General features: G+C 38.6%; 1 protein-coding gene across 1 annotated transcript in view; it reads right to left on the reverse strand.

Moving 5' to 3' along the window:
• Positions 1-21,828, reverse strand: part of LOC126195657 (signal-induced proliferation-associated 1-like protein 2) — a gene marked incomplete at its 5' end in the record, with an annotated part of 213,322 nt that overhangs the window by 47,688 nt on the left and 143,806 nt on the right. The window contains 7 exons of the mRNA XM_049934281.1: positions 4,640-4,901; positions 11,419-11,534; positions 13,033-13,282; positions 18,353-18,632; positions 19,521-19,655; positions 20,193-20,299; positions 20,396-20,553. Coding sequence (XP_049790238.1) covers positions 4,640-4,901; positions 11,419-11,534; positions 13,033-13,282; positions 18,353-18,632; positions 19,521-19,655; positions 20,193-20,299; positions 20,396-20,553 — 1,308 coding nt within the window. The remainder of the gene's footprint in view (positions 1-4,639; positions 4,902-11,418; positions 11,535-13,032; positions 13,283-18,352; positions 18,633-19,520; positions 19,656-20,192; positions 20,300-20,395; positions 20,554-21,828) is intronic.

Genomic DNA, 21,828 nt, shown 5'->3' on the forward strand with positions numbered 1-21,828 from the left:
CATCTAGAAGTCCACATAGAATTATCATCTTCAATTTTCTCACCAATATTCACTGGATCTGCAACAGTTTTGTTCATCGAGCCTAGATAACTTTCCACATCTCTGCACAATTCTCAATTTTTAGCAAATATAATTTCCATCTGAGTTGCACACTATGTGAAATTTACTATTCTTTGGGTGTATAATTTTCTTAATTTCTTCCCTAACTGTTTTTGGATTTGTAAAATTTTGTGTACCCATTTGCTGCTCATCGAATATGGGAAATACAATTCTTACACTGCCTTTACTTTATGTGATATGTAACTTTTTATCAGAAAGCGAGACACCATCACCAGGTTATATCACTCCAGGCTCAATCAGCCCTCAGATCCATGTATTAGAATCATTTTCATTTAGTACAACCAGGAGGTGTAATTCACTCTATTTAGTTTCTCAATGCTGTGTCTTTTCTCCATCATATCTGTATATTTCACTAATCATCTTATGACATTATTATGAAAAGGGTAGATTGCTATTCACCATACAGAGGAGATGTTGAGTTGCAGACAGACAAAAAGATTGCTACACATTTGAGCTTTCGACCAAAGGCCTCCTCCTAAAGTAGAAAACGCACACAGTCATGTGTGCGAGCTGCACTTACATGGATACACTCTACTTTAGAAAAAATGTATAGCAATCTATTTGTTGCGCCTGTCTGTCTATGACATCTGAAGCCAAACTATGAGCAGCAGCAGCAGCAGCAGCAGCACTGCATGATGGGAGTAACAACTGGGTGGGGGTAAGAAGAAGGCTCAGGCATGGAGGGTGAGGGACAACAGGGTAGGGGGTGGGCAATGGTGAAGTGCTGCTGCAGAGCATGCAGGGACGGTATGAGGACACGGTAGGGCAGCTAGGTGCAGTTGGGAGGTTAGATGGAGGGTGGGAGAGAGATGGGGAGGGGGTGGGGGAGTTGCAGAAAAGGAGAGAAGTAAAATGACTGGGTGCCTTGGTGGAATAGAGGGCTGTGTAGTGCTGGAATGGGAACAGGGAAAGGGCTAGACAGGTGAGGACAATGGTTAACGAAGTTTGATGTCAAGAGGGTTACGGGCATGTAGGATATATTGCAGTGAGAGTTCCTGCCTGTACAATTCAGAGAAGCTGGTGTTGGTGGGAAGGATCCATATGGCACAGGCTGAGAAGCAGTCTCTGAAACAAAGGATGTCATGTTGGGTGGTGTGCTCAGCAACAGGGTGATCAAGTCATTTCTTGGCCACAGTTTTTTGTGGCCATTCATGCGGACAGCCAGCTTGTTGGCTGTCATGCCCACATTGAATGCAGCACAGTGGTTGCAGGTTAGCTTTTAGATCACGGGTAGCCCTGCCTTTGATGGGATAGGTGACGTTAGTGAATAGACTGGAGTAGGTGGTGGAAGAATCTATGGGGCAGGTTGTGCATCTAGGTCTATTACAGGGATATGAGCCATGAGGTGCTTGGGAGCATGGGTTGTGTAGATTCGGACAAGTATATTGTGTAGGTTCAGTGGATGGTGGAATACCACTGTGGGAGGGATGGGAAGGATAGTGGGCAGGACATTTCTGATTTCAGGGCATGACAAGAGGTAGTCTAAATCCTGGCAGAGAATGTAACTCAGTTGCTCCAGTCCTGGGTCGTACTGAGTTATGAGGGTTATGCTCCTCTGTGGCCAGAAGGTGGGACTTTGCGAGGTGGTGGGAGACTGGAAAGATAAGACAGGAGAGATGTGTTTTCATACAAGGTTGGGAGGATAATTACAGTCTGTAAAGGGCTCAGTGAGCCCCTTGTTATAGTTCAAGAGGAACCACTCATCAGTGCGGATGTGATGGCAGGGTGTATACACGGACAAGGAAAAAAATTCCTGAATTTTTTCCGCATTTCCCAGTTGAAAATACACTTTCTCCTGGGTGAAAATACACTTTTCACGTGTTTAGTGACAGTATACTTTTCCTCGGCACTGTAAAACTTATCAATCCTTTGAATGTTTATGGTTTTATATACTTACGTGGAATTTCCCAACATTTTAGAAAACTAAACTCAGGTGGGAAAAAACACGATTTGGAAAGATCTTTGATGTGCAGCAACAAGTACGCTACATATTTTCGTGTTACGAAGGTATAAATTCGAATTCCATTAAACACCGCATGTTACTTTCCGAAGCATTGAAATCGAGATTGCTAAGCACTTTTGTAAGCCAGTCATAGCTCATGTCACTTGATCTCGCGATTACACCCACCCAACACTTTACAGAAGAAAAATCAAGCATATGTAGAACATCATATTCTCCATAACTCAGAAGATATCAAAGCAGATAGAATGATTTCAGGAAAATGAAAAGTGAGCAACACCATTACCTATAAGAGGTCCAAGAGGTCTGAAGCCGAAGAACAAATCAATTTTTCTCTTGCAATTTCTACTGTCTTTAAACATACGAACTATTTCCCATCTGTTGTATAGTTTTAAAGTTTGCTGTTTCAATAGAATAGAATAAATTTAAAGAAGGTTCAAATTGAAGTCAGGGTTTAATGACCGCTTAGCAGGAACTCATTAGTAAGAGAACACATGCTCAGAATGGACAAGGAGGGAGAGTGAAATTGGCAGTCTTCTTTTTCCGAGCAAACCATTACGAAATTCGTCTTGTGGAATTTAGGGAAACCATTGGAAACTTAAATCTGAATGATCAGATGGGAGTTTCAAGCACTGTTCATCCTGAACTGAGTCCAGGGCCTAAACCATGAAGTCACACCTCACTTAGGAAAATATTTAACAACTGGAGTACACACTTCAGTTCAGAATGACAATGAAAATGATATACTGTAATGGCCCAAATAGACCCACACTTTTCCCCCAAAATTTCTTCTCGAAAAATTAATGAGCATATCTTCTGCACAATCCTACAAATCCTGGTATATTTTTATATAATCAAAAATTGTGCTGCTGATTCCTCTGTTCAGAGTGGTGCAACAATAACACTAGAATTTGCAAATTAATAAATGAGGAAACAATATAGCTGCCTTTGATTGTTGACATTTCATTTAAAGAAAAGACTACTGCAATATTCACAATTTTATTATTTTATACAAAAGGAAAGGCATAATTCTGTTCTAATTGAACAGCAAAATATAATTTCATCAATGAGTGGTAACATCAAAAGAAATTCACTAACAAAACTCTGACATTATTCCTAATTATACATTGTACATGAAATGGAGAAGCTGGAAAAAGGTTTGGATGAATCTGCACTGGAGAATAAGCTGAAAATTGATGTTTAATCATGGAAATTCAACATAGGGCAAACGGCTAGGTATTATTCTGAACATGAAACTGGGGTTCATTTCTTTGAACAAGAAAGAAACAAAGGCAAATGGATACCTCTTCTTGACAAAGGATCCAATTGAAGGACTTGGAAACTGAGGATACAAACATACTACACACAGAACTCCATAGGAGTATTGGTTGCTGCCTCAGTTTTATGCATAAAAGTGGTCTTTCTATCCAATGAACTATTTCACTAGCACAGACACTGCAGGAAGAGTTTTACAGAAAAATTCCAATTCCAGAGCAGCATAACCCTAAAGTGGCAGCAGCACTCTTGTCCTCTACATCATGTCAACAATGCCTACACAGCATGTGTCCTTTGGGATACGCCAAGCAATACAACAGTGGACCATAAACAGGAAAATAGAATTTCATTAAGGACAACTGAAAAAAGAAAAGCAAATTATTTCTGTGATGTTATCAGTTACTGCAGAGGAAGAAAACTTGCCACTCTCACCCCGCACCACGTTATTTTTAAGTACAAAGCTTTAGCCAAAGTAAATTGCCCTAAAGAGAGAATATTTCATTACCAAGAAAAAAGCTGGATGACAGATTTAATGATGGACTGGCTAGCTACTGTTTGGAATAGCATACCTGGTGCACTGTTCAGTAAGACAACTACACAACTGTTTGACGCCTTTAAAGGTCTCCTCACCTTCATGTAAATAGTTAAACCATTGCAGCGAAGACAGATCTAGTAATTACACCCTTTTAATTGAAAACTTCAGTTACTTGTCACTGGAAACAAGCAATTTGAAGACTACCTCTCAGAACACTATTCACGTCATCTTTTCGGAGGAGCACTACATACAGGAAAATTAAAACATTCATATGCCTTACTTGAGCGAGCATTCTGTCTCCATGGTGCAATACCACCAGGTTCTGTCATCAAATGGTTCAAGAAGTGCTACGTATCCAAAACCATGGATCAATATGACAATGTACTTTGGGTGGAGAGTGGCAAACATATTGCAGTGAAAGGACAGATACCAGTACAGAAGTTAACAGTGGCATCAATGAAGACTTATTAGAAGTCAGGCATTTGTGTGTAATTTTTCTATATTATGAGACTGAGATTAAGAGTGACACATACTGTGAACAGTTTTTGCAAATCGGTAATGTGATAAATTTCTCTCTCCCCTCTGCCTCCCCTCCCCCCCCCCAAAAAAAGAAAAAATTATAAAATAAAATAAAGGGCCAAGCTTATATTTGAGTGCAGCTTATACTCAGCACAATACAGTGAAAGATCAATAGCAACAAATATTTGAAAGCAATAAACAGATAAATAAAAGAAATGCATCTTGCAAACCTCTGGATTTGAAGGAAAGCGTGAAGGATCACCAAAAGAACGTCCACTGCTGCCTGTGCCATAGCCCGAACTGGCTGACGACCTGGGCGGCGAGAAGCTGCGTTCCGGTTCCTGCTGATCATAGCGCCGTCGGTGGTTGCCAGGCACTGCTGGTTTACCTGTCCCTGGGCAAGGGACGTTCTCGTAATCTCCTTCAGCCCCTCCACTTCCTGCTGCACCATTACCTCCAGCAGAGGCGCGGCAGTTGGGCAATGAGCACCCTCTGGAACAATTGATTGTTTCTGTTGGTTAGCATTAACTGCAGTAGTATATCCCCATGACACTGGGCAATCTATACTGCACAATACAGTAATGATGCACACGGTTCCTAGCACTAAATTCACTCAAACTATAGCAACAATGCTTTTCTCTTGATGAAAAGATAAGAAAAATTTCCCAAAAATAATGTGATGTGTACTATTAACAAAATATTGATGAAAACCCAATCCAGTTACTGAAAATGAATGGCAACTAACAAAGGTTCCACAACCCCTATTAATAATGGATTTTGGTGACCCTTAGGTATGTTGTAGAGAGACCAGTCCCGATTACCTGGCTAGGGACTATGCAAGCAATGACCCCAAGTTTCCGAGAAAATCCAAGTTGAAGTTTTATATGTATCTCCTAAATCTATACATTTAAATAGGTTTTGACGAAGTGAGCACAGCACAGAGGCTAAGACACATGGCTGCCACACCGTCAGTATATATTTAAACCCTGCCCGTGTACACTTCTTTCTGTCCCCCCCTCTCCTTCCCACAATCTATTTCATCATGCAGAATATCTGTTAGCAGTGTACCTCAAGCAAACTTATTAAAAACAGTCATTTTTGATGCAGTAATTTGTTTACTAAATCAATCTTACAGAACACTTTCTTCAAATGTTTATTTTGTTTGTGGTCAAAATTCCAGAATATTTGGACTGCTCCAGTATGAAGTGTTAGCAGCTGTGAACCAATTCCAGATGCTGACTTTTTTTTTTTGGGGGGGGGGGGGGTGTTAAGGGCGCTCAACTACTGAGGTCATTAGTGCCCAGTCACAATTGCTAGAGCACATAGAATCTAGGAAAACTCAAGGGGGTGGGGGGGACACCAGAAAGTTCTTATAAAGATGCAGATAAAATAAGTGAAAGAGTTAGATGTCTTTGGACAAGCCAATCAAAGTAATGAAACGAAGAACACGAGCAGCTGCTCGAGCGTCATCAGCTAAAACATCCTGTAATGTAGATGGCAGAGACAGGACAACACAAGATTGACTAAAACTGGGACACGACAATAAAACATGGCGCACTGTTAATGCATGACCACAAGGGCACTGCGGGGCTGGGTCACCCAGATGCTGACAGAAGTACTCACCCCATATTTTGACTTCAATTATGCAACTAATACCGACGAAACTGGCTGCTGGTACCAATCTATGTACAATAGATACCATGTGAAACACGGAGCAAAAACTGATTTGAACAAGATTATTAGTCATTACTTCACAGCACACTATACTCTAACTGCATAAGACAAGATATTTTCTTATGTTTTCTTATGTATGCAAGAGCCGTCTGGGGAATTTGGTCGGACTGTTCTAAAGGGAGTTGACAAACTCATTCATGAACTAAAAAATGTAATCGTGTCCTACACAAAAACAAGGAATTTTCCAAAGTACTGTGAGCAAAGTTTTCAAAATATGTCATTCTTCAGTATGAGGGACAAGAAAATTTCTTTACATAACTGATTTGTGGGAAGGGATGACTAATGAGACACTTTACGATCAAATCTTTTTAGATCAAAGAAAAACATGTACCTGCACTATAAAAATCATCCCACCCAAATGTATTCCACTATGCCAAATATGTGCTGTTTATTTTTACAAGCAGTTTAAAATTTATCCAAAAGAAATTCAAAATGTTCCTGACTTGCTACAGACTGAAAGAAATTATTTCAGAGGAAGATGTCATAAAAATATTTTAATTCCACATTAGTTTAGTGCATCTGATGTCTAACGAATGAAGAAGTATGCATAGTTCACACTGAAGTTGATCTAAGTAAGAACAATCTTTTTTAATCCTAATGAAATGTTTTTTTCTGGTATTGCTTCTGAAAACTCTGTGTGCCTGCATTCTGTTCCAGTACAGTAAGTGATAGCGAGCAAGATGATTTTGTAATCTATTCTGTAACCAATCGAAACCACATCTGAAGAAAGTTTGCTGTAATAATTTGTTTATTAATGAAATTACTATGACAAAAATAACTATTTTTGAATATTTTGCATGACTTACCATTTAAATATATTTTATATAATGAAATCAAAACCATTAAATAAAATATAAAAAAGAAAGATGTACATGGGCAATATATCAAACATACTGCCAGCATGGCGGCCATATAAACTTTGGCCAATGCGCTAGACTCACTCATGTGAAGGGAAACTAAAGTAACATGTATGCCTAAAACTTGAGCATTGATTTTCCCTGAAACTAGAAGCTATCACATGAAAATTTGCTATCCAGGTACTCAAGAAGCGCTCTCTACAACATACTTTTGTTATAACCAGTTATTAACAGGTCTGATGGTCTCCTTGTAAGAATCTTTACAGAAACATGCAGCACCTTTTAAAACAAATATTAGTTGGTTATATGGACCAAGTATCATAAAGCAAAAACCCCTTTTTTGTACCTTTACTTACATTAAAAACAAAAGTGTAGAAAAATATTTCCAACTAAATTTAAAAAGTTAGTCTAGTCTTTAGTTCTGTCAAATCTTCCCATTGTGTTGCAATTCAACACAGCACAAATCATGGAAACACTAGACGACTAGAGCTGGCGATGAACACTTGTGTAAGATGTGTCTGCAACGTTCATTTTTTCGATTGTATTGGTCCGTCCTATACTCCGTTAGCTTGGATGTGACCAGATGTGTGATTTTTGCACACACTGTTTACCTGATAGGTTTCTTAGTTCCTAGTGTCCTCAATACATCCCCTCACATACCAAATACCTATCACCACTCCACAGTTGCAAGACCAGATTGGATATATCTAGTATCTTGGCTGTACCTATGTATCAGACTAAACTTTCTCTATCTCCTCCTTCAGTTCAGCCATGAGACTGTGGAACAAATTATACTGTAAACTGTGTCTTATTCATCATCTAGCAAGTGCCACAAAAATATTCCCCAGACCATAATGCTACCTCCTCCAGCCTGGATCCTCCCAATAATTGTTGCAGAGAGTTTGCTTTCAGACATTTCATGCCAATGGGGCACAAAACACGACTGGTCTGAACAGGCAGCCTGTCACCACTCAGCAGATGTCCAATTGTGGTGTTGGAGTGTAAATTCCAGCCTTTATCACTGACTAACAGTAGTCAACATGGATGTGTGAAACAGGCTTGCTGTAGAAGCCCATATGCAGTAACATTTGCTGAATGGTCGTTGAAGACTGTTCGTAGATCTTTGGTTCATCTGGGAGGTCAGCTGCTCAACAGTTGCATGTCTACTCATCGGTACACATCTCTGCAGCTGTTATTGACTCCTGTCATCTATGGCCCGTAAAGCCAATGAATATGCCCTTTAAGATGTCACACAAATCACTCAGTTTCTGCATTGTTACAATGACTGCACTGTTTTCCACCATGTCCCCCGAACACACTTTATATAAGCACCACTGCTAGTGCTGCCACATCTGTTTGATCGCTTATTGCACACTGATGTTGAACATAAGCGGTCGTCACAATGTGACTGGACCATGTACAAACCGTTTTCTTTCTGTCCGTCAACAAATTAGTACCTGTCACTGTAAACTATCCATGGTTCTCTGGTCCCTTCAAATTTCTTCTTTCTTCTGTCCATTTCCTCTGTTACTATTCCTCATTCTTCCTCCAAATAGTCAACTTCTCCTCTACACAGATTCCTTCTGTACTGTTGTCATGTGTTCCTGTTAGATCTCATAACTCAAATTAGAGAGGAATGTAATGAGGAAACTGCTCAGTGTTAACAAGATCAAAATTTACTAAATTCCACATATTCATCACTGAACAAACTGTTACTGCCATCACTATCACCATCTCCATCACAATTATACACCACTCATGTACAATGCAAAATGTAATGTTTACTCTCCGAGTATGTCTGGTTAGATGTAAGAGATCCTGGAGGACCTTTTGTTAGTAGGTGAATAAACATGCATAAATAGATAAGTCAGGTAGTTAGTTTCTTTAGGCAGTTAATTTTTTTGTCAGCGACAGCTGGTTTGTTGATTTATTAGATGACTGGATATTCTACTGATCACGTGGACCAAATTTTTTTTTTTTTTTTTTTTTTTTTTTTTTTTTTTTTTTTTTTTATGATGGGTGTGAAGTTAATCAGTTCATAAAATACATTTTTCCAGCATTTTTATAGCTGCATGCTAAACAATTGGATAAACACCAGTAAACTTCAGCTTCTTTAAAGAATCAAACTCTCATGTATAAAATAGCTTCCAGCTTATATTACTTTACACACGAGTTTCTGCTTATACAGGTCATTCACAGAGCATTTTCCGAGCCTCTCTTCTTTCCACAGCCTGTCATCAGCATTTACCCCCATTGAAGTCCTCTTCCGCAGACATAATACTTCATCTGGTCTCTCCATCTTGTTTATGGTCCTCCAATTGTTGTTCTTCCATAATCTTTAGACTCTAGAGTTCCTCTTGAAAGTATTTCCTGTCCCTTCTTTCAATGTTGCCAAAACATTTAAGCCGATTTCCCTCCACAGCTTTGTTTAGAGGATGGATTTGAAGGGTGTTTTGTACTTTTCCATTTCTTATCCTGTCCTCTCTTATCTTACCCAGGATACCTCGTAGAAAGTGCATCTCTGTCATTTGTATTCTGCTCATGTCTTTCTTTGTCCAGGTCCAACATCCTGATCCATAGATCAGATAATATGACTTGTATATCACCACCTTTGCTTTGGCACACATTTTCCAATTTTTGTCTGGTATACAATAACAAAAATTTTGAAAATTTTCTATTGTCTCCAAAATTATATACTTAATGTTTCCTCTCTTGGTTACCTAATTTCCTGGATATTTGAAAGCATCCAATTCTTTAATAATTTTTCCATTACAAATTACATCCTTCATTTTTCATATTTACTGCCAATTTTCATTAATTTTTGACTGCTTCTTCAATTACTCTCTGCCATGCATTTAGTGGTTCTTCCAGTTTCTGTTAATTTTCTTCACAAATCATCATACCATTTCCATATGCTACGATTTTCATATCATCTGCTGTTGAGCTTTCCTTGTTATGTTTTCCCTAACTATATTAAAATGTACTGGAGAGAGCACAGTTCTTTGTCAGATTCCTCCATTCTGATTTCTTGTCATCTATTATAACACAATTCAGGTATTTGTTATACATGTTTCTGATTCTGAATTGCATTCCTCTTGAAAATTCTAGTGTATTCAAACACTGCCATCTCTCTTCCCTTTTAACAGTGTCTACACCTTATTTATACCTATGAACGCAACTATGATATCTTTCCTGAATTCCCATTTTTTTCTATCTGTGTAGCTGGAGAAGTGGCATCTATAGTTGATCTTCCAGATCAAAATTCTTGTTGTTTTCTTAATTGTGGTTCTATCTTGTTCCTGACTTTTTGTAAAATTATCTTTCCATAAATCTTCAGGCAGTGGCACATAACGCTATACCTCTGTAATTCTCACACAGCACCTTATTACCTGTCCTAAACATAAGTATGATAATTGCCTTTGTTCAATCATCAGAAATCTTTTCACAAGTCCATACTATTTTCATTATTTTGTACAGCCACTGAATTTTGGTAGGTCCTGCAACTTTGATCCTTTCCACTGTGATATCTACTCCAGGAGGATCACCATTTTTCACTTCTAATACAGCTCTCTCATTCAACATCTGCAAATCTTCTTTTTATATTTCCTCCGAGTTGATGCGTTAAATGTTTGACATTAAGCATGTAAGTGAGAAAAGTTTCGAAAAGGTTTGAAGTTATTACAGGTATGTGTAAATTTAGTTTGAAGTTGGTAAGTACTCTCAATCTCAAATACTGGATGAAAATTGTGAGTATTTGCATGCCAACAGTTGTGTTGCCTCAAGACACACACAGTTCCTGCCTTTAAAACTCGCCTTCCTGTGTTAAATCCATAATTATACCTCTTAAAGTGCAGATTATGACAGCATTTTAAATTTGGTAATTAATTATGTAAATTACTGAAAGTCAGAATTTTGCTGCTACTAGAAGTTGTTAGACTGACAACCTCAAAATTGGACTGGGTTACATGCCCTAGGTTACTTGTTTGGCAACACAGATATGTTCAATGTAACTCTAAACATATGATTCAAATTAACGGTATGTTATATATTAATGTCCTAAGAATCGTATTACTTCTGTGTGAGCAATCATTTAACATCACAACATGAGGTGGTCAATAGTAGAATGTGACTAATTTACAACTGCGTTTACCAAGTTACCAAAGATTGTGTAAATCGTTAAACAGGTGGTTGTTCTCAGACACAAAAACCATCTACATCAAGAACAATCTAAATAAGGCAGAAACTGTGCTCCTAGGAGAAAAGCGCTGCATTAGGGAGAAAATAAATACAAAGTTATCATGAAAGAAAAACAATTAACACAACACAAACTAATTGCAGGTCTCAGATAAAACATTCCTCAAAACAAGAATAAATATTTAAAACAGCAGACACAATAATCCAAATAAATTCAGATTTACCTGCGTGGAGTTCCATCTGGTAATGGAGGTATAACAGTGACAGTAACAGTGACTGAGGTCTTTAACAGGTCCACCATTTGGTCATGTGACAGTGTTGACACCGCTACCTTGCATATCTGAAATTATCAGAATATTAACTGCAGTATCAATTAATTCCAAATCATAAGACATTACAACTTGGACATAGAAACAAAATCACTAGCATTTCACCATTACATTTATAATACAGAGTTACTTATTTTCTGTTTACTACCACTCACATTCATGCAATATTTTAGAAATGAATACATAATATCATGATTGTGAATACATGCATTACATAACAATCCACGTGGAAAATGTAATTTCTGAATGAGATATATGGTGGTTTAATTTCTGTAACACATTTTCTAATTGAAAATCTGTTATAACAATCACTTTGACCATTTTGTGACATAACTGGTGCTTCTGGGTGATTGGCTAATCACTCTCCCCTTCAGTTCAGTTTATTCTGAGCTTTTCTGAAAGTCATTTATAGAACTGAATTTTTTGTGATTACTATATGTGATGTAGGTTGCATGTGCCTTTCAGAGGCCAAATTGCCCGATATGTTCACTTTATTTCTAATCAATTATATAATCTAATTACACATGTTAATTCTCATTTCTGTTTTTCTAATTGATATTCGAGTACATAATAGCATGTTCTTTGTCTACTCCCACTCTGTGGTTACATGTTCATTGCAAAATTGTATTCTGAAATTTCTTCTCATATGCCTTTCAACCAACCTACCACTGTTGAGACCCCCACAGTGCCCACAAGCTTAGAGAAGAACAGCATCAGCAACACACCATATTTACAGTGCTATGCCGAATAAACAAACATCACACCACCACTGTGCTGAATCAACCAGCAACATGGGTCTACAGAAGGAGCGCAAAAGTAGTCATGTGGACAGTCGACACTCACTGTTTCCCGCTTCAGACTGAGCAGATGGCTTCTTGCCATCTGCCTCCGTTTCACTTGTTTTCCATCTTTTCTACGGAGTAAGATAGCTTCGCTATCTGCCCCTGCCTCTGGTTGTAAGGACCAGCTAACTCCCCACTGAACCATCTAATCTCATACCTTCTATATCCTTAATTTTATTCGAACAGCTAGACAGGCAGTTGTCCTCTAACTTTCATAGTTTTAATAAGATATTATTAGTGATTTTCAAGTTCATTGATATTCTGTTATACGTAGTAAACCCGCTATTTATTAAGTTTAAGGATTTAGGGAAGCATGGGATCTCATTTAACTGTTTCATTACCATGGTTAGGTGGCATTCATTAATTTATTACTGGGCATAGTTTCACAAATCCAGGGCTCAATGGTTCTGCTTACACAAGTAGTCACATAACTGAGCAATCGATAAATACCCAGAATGGATTGTACTGCTACCCAACTCGTGCAAAATCACAGCAACCACAGACAAATTGATTCACAATTTCATGCAGAATTTGAGTATGCACCAAACAGAAAAACATAAAATATTGTGTATCCAAAAGCACACACGCACACAAAGATTGTCGTTAGCATCATTTCCATTTCCATGTAAGTAATTGAAGAAAATTTAACCTTATAAAAATAACACACCTCCACAAGCCTGGCTCCTTGCCGGAGGCCAGCCTGCCAAGCCAGTCCGGCTGCCTCCACCTGTGTCACAACCCCATCTGGTTGTACGTGGAATCCTAATTGTCCCAACGCATTTCGATGCAGAGTCAACTCCCTCGCTTCTGCCCCAGGCGTCACTGCCCGAAGTCGTGCAGACAAGTCCGTCACATCTTCTGTCTCACCACGCATTTGTAGTGACACACATTCGCCCGTGTGATGGTACAGTCGCACACTGTCCAAAATGCAGAAAAATGTATATAAAGTGAATACTTAAAGTTTGCATTCTCTGGTAAAAAGTGAAATTCTCAGCTTAACAGAAACCTCTTAAATGTCTTTCTTGGGTCATAGTAGAAATGAATCAGTGACTAATTTTGTGGGACTGGCAAATGAATAGACGAAGAAATAAACACTAACGTTCAATTCACACCACCCAAGATACATACAAGGACTGCACTAATTATGCTACAGAGCTTTGATAAATTTCTAACCATAGCAAGCTTGGAACTGGGACAGGAAGAGGGGGCGATGACACAGGGCTCATGAGGGCCCCTTTCTTAATGTTCCTGAAGCATCTGTATTTTAACAAAAATCAAGTTTCCAAATTTCTCTAATAATTTCTGCAGAATTAGTAGTATGAAAACCAAGGGTGTGAATACTGACAAGGAACACACACACACACACACACACACACACACACACACACACACACACAAAATAAAAATAAATAAATAAATAAATTTACAACCACTGTCTCTGGCTGCTGAGGCAATTCAGAGGAAAGAAGAGAAGGGGAGAGAGGGAGGGGGGGAGAGAGGGGGGGAGAGAGAGGGGGGGGAGAGAGGGGGGGGGAGAGAGGGGGGGAGAGAGAGGGGGGGAGAGAGAGGGGGGGAGAGAGGGGGGGAGAGAGGGGGGGAGAGAGGGGGGAGAGAGGGGGGGAGAGAGGGGGGAGGGGGGGAGGGTGTCTATTTCTGATGAAGGCCTTGTTGGCCAAAAGCTTACTTTCTCAGATTCTTTTTGTTGTGCCTATCTGTGACTCAGCATCTCTGCTATATGGTGAGCAGCAATAATCCATTTTGTAATATTGTCATATTCCATCCTAGATTTTCCAGTGTTAAACTGTAAATCACTTTTCACACATGATACTTTTCAGGTTATTGTCAGAGGACTTGCCCACATTGATGGGCTTGCAGCTGGACTGGATGCAGTTATTCTTCCAGCAAGGTAAAGGCACCCATTCAAAAGTGCCCATACCAGCTGCCAACAACAAATGTGACATGGTTTGCGAGTTCACAGGTAGAACCAGCAAACCACAGGACATTGAGTAAGGCAAGAAAAGAAATGAAGGAAGGAAGGAAGAACAGAAATACTAATTAAGCAGAAAAAACTGAAAGAAACAATTTTTCCCAGTTGTATGCTCTAATAACCATATCCTGCAGAGCTGTGTTGTTGATCGTAATGCTAAGTGAAATACTGATAATAGTGAGTGCACACTTCAATGTTGTATTTTATTATTATTTTCTCTAGGCTGACAATTTGGGCATCACAGTGCAAAGAAGAACCTTTGAGGAAGTATAGATAAAATTAGAAAAAAAACATTAGAAACTATGAACCTTTGAGGAAGTAAAGTTAGAGAATATGCTAGAAGCTATGCCAACATACAGTATTACAATAACTATCTCAGACCAAATCCCATTAAAACAAAGGTTTGTGCTTTTCACCTGCACACATGCCCAGCAAACAGAAAGCTGCACGTTAACTGGAATGGGTCTAGCCTTGAGCACACAGACCAGCCAACACAGCTCAGCGACAGTTGACAGGTCCCTCAGATACAAACATTACTTAAAAAAAACTCAAAATAACATAGCTGCTAAGAACAATATACTTAGAATGCTGAATGGAAGTAACTGGGGCATCAAACCTACTGTTCATAGAACCACAGCTTTAGCATTTTGCTTTTCTGCAGCTGAGTAAGCATGCCATGTCTGGTCTACATCGGTGCATGCAAAGAATATCAACATAAACTTTAACGAAACCTGTGGGCTAGTCACAAGACACATGAAGCCCACTCCATCGAAAAAAGACCAACCAAGCTTCAGGTTACAACAGTCACAAATCTCATAGGGTAGCTAATTATCATAATGAGCAGTTCAAAGAGACATCCACTGTACTGCTACTTTCAGATGCCAAAGCAATGTACTAAGCACTGATGTAAAAAGTTATATTACGTTACCACCACCACCAAACTCACAGGCATCTGTGGCATGTTAAAAGAGAATATGGGTCATGTTTCAATGGGTTATTTTTTGGGGAGGGGGTTGGTGTGAGTGGTAGAGTGCCAAGTAATAAAGAGACCCCCCTCCCATCCCCAGTGTAGAGCCCTGATCTGTGCTGGACACAACCACATGAAAAAGGTAACACTTGCACCTGCATATCTCCAATGACAACCAAAGTGATGTACTGTAATAAAATGTGCGTCTTAAACATATTATAATAATACCCATTGTTCAAACAGTTAGCTTGGAAATGTTGCACAAACATCTTCAATGTACACACTACTGTGCCAGGGCCATATGCAGAGCTTTGACGTCTCACAGCTGCTTGTTATTCTAAGCAATTAGAACCAATTAGCTACATATTGCATGCAAAGGAACACACAATGAGTAACTGCCAGTCACTGAGCACACTGACTGACTGTGACACACACACACACACACACACACACACACACACACACACACACACACACACACACACAACCTTTAAAACCTACTCTTTCTCTGTCGCCCCTATCCCCTCCTTCCTAGTGACACAGCTACTGTATGCTGTGGCCATTGTTATTCCTGCAAACAATAGTGTCAGCCTCCAATATTAGCAACAGCTTGTCTTACATACTGTAGTAACAAACCAGCACATTTCAGTGCTTCCATGTGTACAATAATGGGTTCCTCGATATCTTGGCTTCGCTATCTTACTCTACTGAACATACATTGTTACCGAGACACTCAAATCACAGTCACAAACATCACTGTTTAACCACCGGTTGATGTTTTTGTCACCTACATCTTCACAACTAGGAAACTGTATTCTAGACAAAAATATTTGTTATAATAACAGATCACATCAGGTATAGATTTCTGCACTCATATAATTGGAAGTTTGCTATAATTACATAGAGGCAGTACTTGTTTTTCAGGAGGTTAAATTCAAATGCTACTGATAAATACATTTAGAAGTGAACTACTAGATCCCTTTCATAAAGGAAAGAGGAAATAAGTTGGAAAAGATTAGAAAGTAGTGGTAGTTCATTAACTCATCCAGTATAACAACACACCTGTTGTAAAGACAAGGGTGACTTTTTCCTCCAATGCAATGAAACTATACAGATTGTTATAGTCATGCAGAGAAGATAGTGGTCATTCTACGCAATGTTCATACAGTGTTGTCCCATAACCCCTCACTGTTGCAGAGTACCCTCTTCTACTGACTGGCACCATATACCCATCACTGTGGATGCCGAAAGTCAGGGTACAATAAACCCATTTTCCGGATGGCAATTGTTTGTCCTCTTATGAACCAACTCACATGCCAGAATTGGACACTTTGTTGTTGATGAGAGATACTGGTGTTTGCTTTTATGTCTTCACTTTATTTGACTACTCTACACCGTGAGCTCACTAACACCAATCACACATTGTCCGTGTAGCTAATGGCGCTGCTGGGGCTATGTGGCAAAATAAGAAAAGCCCTGAAATGATTAAGGAATGACAATGCAGTCTGAACCAGATATACTGGAACAGAGCAGTCAAAAACTGAAACAGCTCCTCTTAAGAACTGTGAAAATCTGAGAAGAGGAGGGAATGTCCCTACAGTGTAAAGAATACATTATATGTACACTCTACAAGAAAGGAAATCAAATGGAATGTGAAAATTATGGAGGAATACTATTCCTAAACTTTGGGTATTAGATGTACCCTAACCTCCTGTTTGTTTGTCAGCTTCCAATCATCCAACAAGAAACAGGTCCATGCCAATGTAGATTTCTCCCAAGGAAATCAAAAGTACACTAAATTTTCACCCTACGACATATCTTAGGTAGAAAAAAACTGAATTTGAAACTGATATACATCACACATTCATCCACTCTAGATCTGTATATTATGATGTGCATAGAGAGAAATTACATGCTGCCCTCAGAGGAACGGGCATGCCTAGGAGGCTAGTGAGGAAAACCGTGAGCAAGATGAGAAGCAGTCAGTGTCAGAGGAGCATTATAGCACTGGAACATATAATGTGAGAAACTAATGAACTGGCCCAAACAACAATCTTTGACAAATCTACAGAAATATAAGCCTGCACTGATAATACATACAGTTCTTCCAGGGCAGTGGGCAGATTTTTTTTATTGCATTAGAACAAGTTGCTAAGGGCATGGGACTGACAATCAATTAGTCTAAAAGTAAAAGAGCATCCATAAGACACAGCCAAAGTCAGTGACTATCTGATTATGAATTGAAGAATGCTGAGTACCTGAAATACCTGGAGGTGACCGTGACCTACAATGATACCTTGGGCAAAATTAAAAAAGAGCTAGTGGTAGCCAATAAAGCTTATTTTAACTAAACTACTTTCTTCACAGCTCTAACAAAACTACTTTCTTCAAGGCACTAACCTCGCATTACTAATTTAATTGTCTAAGAAACATTTACAAGACCAGTGCTCACACAGTCCTTAGAAACCTGCCACAAATAATAATGGGTACCAACATGCTGAATGCCTTCGAGAGAAATAATAAGGTGGCATTGTGAAGGAGTGAGGTGTAGGAGACAGTATAACAATGAACTTTATACCAGTTAAAAAAGCCACCTATCAGAAAAACAGTATTCAGCAAGACTGAGGTGAGATGGGCTAGGTATGTAGCACTGATGTGTGATATAGAGGTACCAAAGAAGATACTAACTGGAAATCTTGCCCAGTAAACTGGACATGGCTAATTAAAAATCACATTGATAGATGGTGTCCATATAGAAAATGAGACACAGAAATTGGAAAGCACTCCTGGCAGAAAATTGTTGAAGAGGTGATGATCCACAATAGAATCTTGGGCCACAGAAGAAGAGCAAACTAAGAAGGAGAAGAAAGAAGATGCTAAATTACTCTCTCTGTACTTTTAAAAACTTATTGCAGGTACAATGTTCTGCATACATTAGCTTGGATTCATAAACATCACTCTTTCTGGAAGTTACAGTTTTCATAAATTTTAGTGTATATAATAGAAGTGCTTTTATAATTGTTTAATGCATACTTATTAGAACTTAGCTGCCAGCCAAGTATTGCTTTGCATGGGGTGACAAAGACGACATCCCGGGACTGCTCGTCGACCAGCAGTAATGTATCAGCCGAAACACCAAGTGAACACGGAATGACGGTAACACCTGCAGAAACTTGCTGTCCACCGCCATCCTCCAACAGCACTGGCCAAGCAACAGCTCCTCGCTGCCAAGCTGAGAGAGATGCCATGGGGCAACCACCAGCATTATTGCCACTGGCTCGTTCTTTCTTCTTACTGCCAAATGACAGCATTGCTGAAAAACACACATTTCATCGATAATACATTGATTTTCTTCTTCGCTAAAGCCAATATTCTTAGATGTAAAGAGCAGTGTCCACATGCAGCAAAGACACTATTAAATTTTAAAAGTGAAGCCAACAGTGATCAACACTGGTTACAACTGTAATATTACAATACATGATTAATCATTTTGAGATGAATTTGTCATGACAGTAGTTAAACAAAATTATTTCTCATATAGTCATAACTAATAATTCCAAGTGATTGAAAAGAAAGTATTTGATGAAACAATTAAACTCTTTCTTGATTCTGTTACAAAAATTTCATTTTCTTAAAGCATGAATTTTGAGTAGCAAGCTTATTTTCCAGTGTAATACACACAATTTTATACCAGCAGTAGCTCAGAGCTGTTTAATTAGTTGCATCACATGCTGAAGTCATTTCACTACTAAACATTCACAGGCTCTTCACGTACCAATGACCCTTAACATAGATGTTTCAATTTAAACAGTTTTATTTCCCTCCAGGGTATACAATACATTTGATAAAAAAACTGATATATTAAAAAATGACACAGTAAGTTATTTATTATACATTAATATCAAGTACTTTTTCTCTATCTTAAACAGAACCATATGATGATTTAATATAATTCTTCTATACAAGTATATAACAGTCATTGCAAAGTTAATGCCCAGAATGTCTTCTAATTCAGAAAGATTGAATTCATAAACCAAGGATGGATATAATTGTAGTACATATACTTCAGCACAAACTAACTTTCACCTGAATTGTGAATTGTTTGCTTGTAGAAGATACAAATATATGATGTTTAAGCAAGCTTATAAGTTATTCTTTTAGTAAGCAATGAGTAAAAAATAAATTGAATGGAATTACTAACAGAATTTTTGACCAGATTCCACAACAGTAGTAGTAGTGTAATTTGATGCCAAATCCTTCAAGTACTCTTGTCGTGTGCGAGTTGCCATGGTTGCAAATTTCTCTGAACGATGGGCTGCGTTTTCTGCGTTGATTACTGTAATGAAAAGTGAACATATTCATTTACTACACACTGCTAAATATAAAAATATTACAATATTTTTAACTGCAACTGAGGATATATTCCAGAATGGCTGAAACAAGTAACTAAAGTAGGGCTGTGATATTTCATCCAAGGGGAGGGAAAGATAGTAAAAAAGTAAGGGAAACCCAAACACACTAAGAAATTTCTACTTCATTTATTTGGCCATTCAGATCTTCTCCTATTAGAAACCGTTTCCCAATGCCAAAGAGATTGGATCTGGCCATCTTACAAATACTTAATTCCTCACCATCGTCTTTATCACAAAGAAGGATTTTTCAACATGCTACTTTGAGTCAATATGAAATGCAAATTTATTAATCTTAATGTTTTTCTGTCAAACTGTTCTTGAAATTCATACAGTAGTATGTTAAATAAAAACTTTTTCTTACTAAACTTTCTTAACTTGTATGCTCCAGAGCGGAATATCTTTACTCAGATACCACAATGTGTTCATAGGGTAGCAAAATTTTACTCAATAATGGTATGTACCTTTGGCTAATAAAAAATCTCCAAAAGCTTTGGACTTAGGAAATGTAGCTCCATCTTGGATTGGTGGTCCAAATGGAGGTACTTCTTTGGATCGGCTCACAGCAACACTGCAAAAGGAAGCATAAATTAAATATATATGGAAATTTATGAGTCACGATAAGTTTATTATAGGATTCTATCTGTCTACTGCATAAGACACTTACCGGTACTGTGTGTTCTCTGTACAAGGATTCACAACTTTCACAACAATAAAGACATGTTGGAACTGAGAACGAATATTCTTTGGTGTGAATGGCTGAGCACCAGGCTCTTGGAAGACTATAGTTACAATGTCATTCCCAATATGCCTCTTCCTTAACAGCTGTTTCAAGGGAGAAAACATGAGTCAGGATTACATATATCATAGTATTTTCAATGTCCTAAAAAAAAGGCGGCACCAAAGGGTACATTATGCCAAACTATTCTAACAAATCATCAATAAACACTTCCGGGCTAAGTTGCCGTGGTCGATCTGTAAAACTTCTTCTACCTAACGTTTCGTTCTCAACTACGGAGAACATCTTCGGAGGTGAGTCAACGACTGTCGTTGACTCACCTCCGAAGATGTTCTCCGTAGTTGAGAACGAAACGTTAGGTAGAAGAAGTTTTACAGATCGACCACGGCAACTTAGCCCGGAAGTGTTTATTGATGAAGACGCCGGCCGTGAAAGCCTACATGGAATATTCTAACAAATGCACCATTCTCCAAGTAGTACTGCTATATGCTATGAGTTGCACATTTTCTAAAGTATTGCCACTTTCCATTACTGATGACAAATGTAAAATCATGAAGGATGAGAAGAACATTTGAACAGGCCTGCCATGTGTGCTGAAACTTTGGAATAAAACTTAACAATCACCACCCAAAGATCCCTAAATGCACACCAGTCAGAGGTCCAACTTTGTCACCAAAGCCTCAGTGATTTTCAAACTGCAACATGCAAACAGATGGAAGCCATATCCATTAAGCAAGCTGGAAAGAGGTTTAACAAATTCAGATTTTTTTTATATTGTACCATCAGGTTTTCCACAATTTGAACCTTCCCTCCTCTCAAATGTAGGTCCAGTGTCTGCTCCATCTTACCCAATTCTCTCCCCCCCCCCCCCTCTCTCTCGTTTTAGGGTGCAAACACATCTAGTGTCATAAATGCCCATGTTAGAACTGTAGAACATGAAGACAAAGAAAGGAGTTAAAAAAATGACTGTACGTTAATCCCAAATTACGTAAGAGAAGACAGCTAAAGCTGGGACATGGAGAAAGGTCTATAAAAATATGCCACAGAGGAATGGAACTCATGAACTAAAAATTAAATGGCCTTCACCATATTGCTACGATAGATAAAAAGTAAAATGCAGTCGACAGCTCACGTGTCTTTAATTAAAACGGAAAGTAACTCAGATGGCAAACACAAATGAGAATGTAAAGGGTTAAAAAAAGGGCATTCTGTCAGGAAATGGCAGACAAAGGTTGAGTGGAGTGAGTGCAAAGTGGTGGGGAAGCACCACTTAACAAATGTTATGGCTAAAAAGACAGTGTCCGACGCAAAACCTAGCCGAAATGGTCATCTAAGCTGCTGGGAGAGGCTTAATGACCAGG

Source organism: Schistocerca nitens, chromosome 7 (genome assembly GCF_023898315.1).
Source record: "Schistocerca nitens isolate TAMUIC-IGC-003100 chromosome 7, iqSchNite1.1, whole genome shotgun sequence".
NCBI classification, from domain to species: Eukaryota; Metazoa; Arthropoda; class Insecta; order Orthoptera; family Acrididae; genus Schistocerca; species Schistocerca nitens.